Below are 2,500 nucleotides of genomic sequence, written 5' to 3' on the forward strand. Positions count from 1 at the left end.
TTTTTCTTGTTTTCCTGTTGAATTAAGATTCATAAGGTTAGGACCCCATTGGCAAGATCATTTTGTTTGTTTTAAGCAAAAACTATAACAATAAATCTTAAGTATGAGATCAAAAAGTCATAATTGAGATTAAAAGGCAAAATGTGTTTTTATTTAATTTTTTATTTTTGTTAAAGACTTTTTGATCTCATACTTAAGATTTATTGTCATAATTTCCATTTTTTCTCCACATAACTAAGACTTTTTCATCTAATTGTTATAAGCTCAGTTTAAAGTCATTATTAGAAATGATATCTTGGAATTAAGTGAGTTTTTGCTTAAAACAAGCAAAATGATCTGCCAATGGCGTCCCAAAGTGTTTTTAAGCAAAACTCACTTAATTTAGATTATTTTATGACAAAAAAATCAAGTCATATTTTGACTTTTAATCTCAATTGATCTTTTTGATCTCATACTTAAGATTTATTGTCATAATTTCCACTTTTTCATCTTAGAGTGATGAGCTCAGCTGAAATCACTGTCATGTTTTACTTTAGATTTGTTCTTTTCAGAAAACAAGATATCATTTCTTATATCATTTTACTCATCTAGTAAATCCATCTTGATTTCAGGATATTCAGATGTTTGGACTGGAAACAAGACAAAATACCAGGTAAGAAAAGCATTTTTTGCAGTGCACTTTTGATCTCATACTTCAGACTTATTATTCTAATCCTATTGACAGATAATTCTGCTTGTTTTAAGCAAAAACTCTTATATTTTATTTATTTATTTTATAAAACAAGATAGAATTTCTCATGTGGTTTTACTCCTCTAGTAAATGCTTCTCGATTATAAGAAGACTAGAAACAAGAAAAGCATTTTTTGCAGTGCACTTTTGTAAGAAAAACATTTTTGCATCTTCTCACTGCGATCTCAGAGTCGCTGTGCTCCTCCAGTGCGAGTGTGTGTGAGTGTGTGTGAGTGTTCAGCTGCTGATCTTGGTGAGCATCTTGTTGATGGCCTGTTTGACGTGTGTTGTGGAGCTGCGTCTGCGGGTCTTGCCCTGAACGGCCCGCCGGCGCCGGATCTCTCGCAGGAGCTCGTGAAACGCCTCGGCCACGCCTCCACCCGACCCGACCCGGTCCGCGCACGCAGAACACTCGTAGAACGCGCACGCCATATCGGCCGCCAGCCGCTCGCCCTCCTCCGTGGCCACCTGACGACCCAGGTCCAGATCCGCCTTGTTCCCCAGCAGGACCAGAGGCACGTGTTTGGGCCGCTTCACCTCGTCCAGGAGCCCTTTAAAGGAGACAGCAGGAAGATATCACTTTCCCCGTCTTTAAAGGTGCAGTGTGTGATTTTTAGCAGCATCTAGTGGTGAGGTTGTGAATCGCACCCAACAGAAGTTACGGTGGCGACAGGAAGTGATGTCATCGTCTGAGACGGCAGAGAGTAGCCAGTTAAACAATGAGGTTTCTTTACAAAGATCAATTAAGATGTTTACTTTATTATTCAGTAAAACGATGTTATTGCGAATATTATTGTCACTTGTTCATCACTGTGTCAGTGTTTTATTCGCTGACTTTAGCTTGCTTCTGTGCACGAAGAACAACATAGTGACGAAGCGCGTTTGTCCGTTCAGGGCCACCGTAGAAACATGTGGATGTAAGCGGACCCGCGGTGTGTGTAGAGAGAAATGCCTCATTCTAAGCTAATAAACACAACACTTCATTACGTAAGGTCTTTATACACCACTGAAAACACAGTTATGTTTATTATATTGGATTTCTGTCAACAGATCCTCATAAATATCACACACTGCACCTTTAAGAGCTATAATCGGGTCCCCTGTGCTTTCTCCGTGTGTCAGTGCTGTAATCGTCCGCTTCTACCGACACAGAACACGTGAACAGTGAAACCCAGTAACTGTGTTCTGATGAGCCTTTCTCTGACATAATGCCGATCAGATTTCGCTCCCCTTCTGACGGATGAAGAGGATCTTATTATAATATTACCGGCCCTAAATCTGCACGTTTACACACACCAGCCGACATTTGGTTTCACACGCGCCAACAGAGACCAGTTCTAACGCAATGATAAAGATCCAGCAAAGCCTGAAACTGTTCTGTGGTTGAGCACAGACGAGCACTGAACACTATTGACCAGAACATGTCACCGCTGTCTTATAAACACCTCAGGAACTGTGGACACTTGTGGAGAAGTTCAACATGATGATGAGATGATCAATGTAACTCCACAACAACTACAGAAATGTCTCCACTAACATTCAGAAGCTCTTCCTGAGTCTCTCCGTAAGGCTGCACTCGCTACTGGTGATTCTGGGATTCTGGATGAGTGAGATTGGCCTGTTTTGTTATTGCTGGAGTTTCTGAAGCTCGTGTAAAGACTCCGCCCTCTTCTGAAGCTCGTGTAAAGACTCCGCCCTCTTCTGAAGCTCGTGTAAAGACTCCGCCCTCTTCTGAATGTGTAAAGACTCCGCCCTCTTCTGAACGTGTAA

The 2,500-nt window shown here is 41.2% G+C and overlaps 1 protein-coding gene across 2 annotated transcripts in view; it reads right to left on the bottom strand.

The window, feature by feature from the left end:
- Positions 1-324: 324 nt before the first annotated feature.
- rerg (RAS-like, estrogen-regulated, growth inhibitor) overlaps positions 325-2,500 on the bottom strand; it is a 24,153-nt gene continuing 21,977 nt past the window's right edge. For both annotated transcript variants that reach the window (XM_084407445.1, XM_084407446.1), the window contains exon 6: positions 325-1,281. In XM_084407445.1, the coding sequence (XP_084263571.1) occupies positions 968-1,281 (314 nt within the window). In that variant the 3' untranslated portion in view covers positions 325-967. The remainder of the gene's footprint in view (positions 1,282-2,500) is intronic.

This window comes from Rutilus rutilus, assembly GCF_951802725.1.
Source record: "Rutilus rutilus genome assembly, chromosome: 4".
Classification (NCBI taxonomy): Eukaryota; Metazoa; Chordata; class Actinopteri; order Cypriniformes; family Leuciscidae; genus Rutilus; species Rutilus rutilus.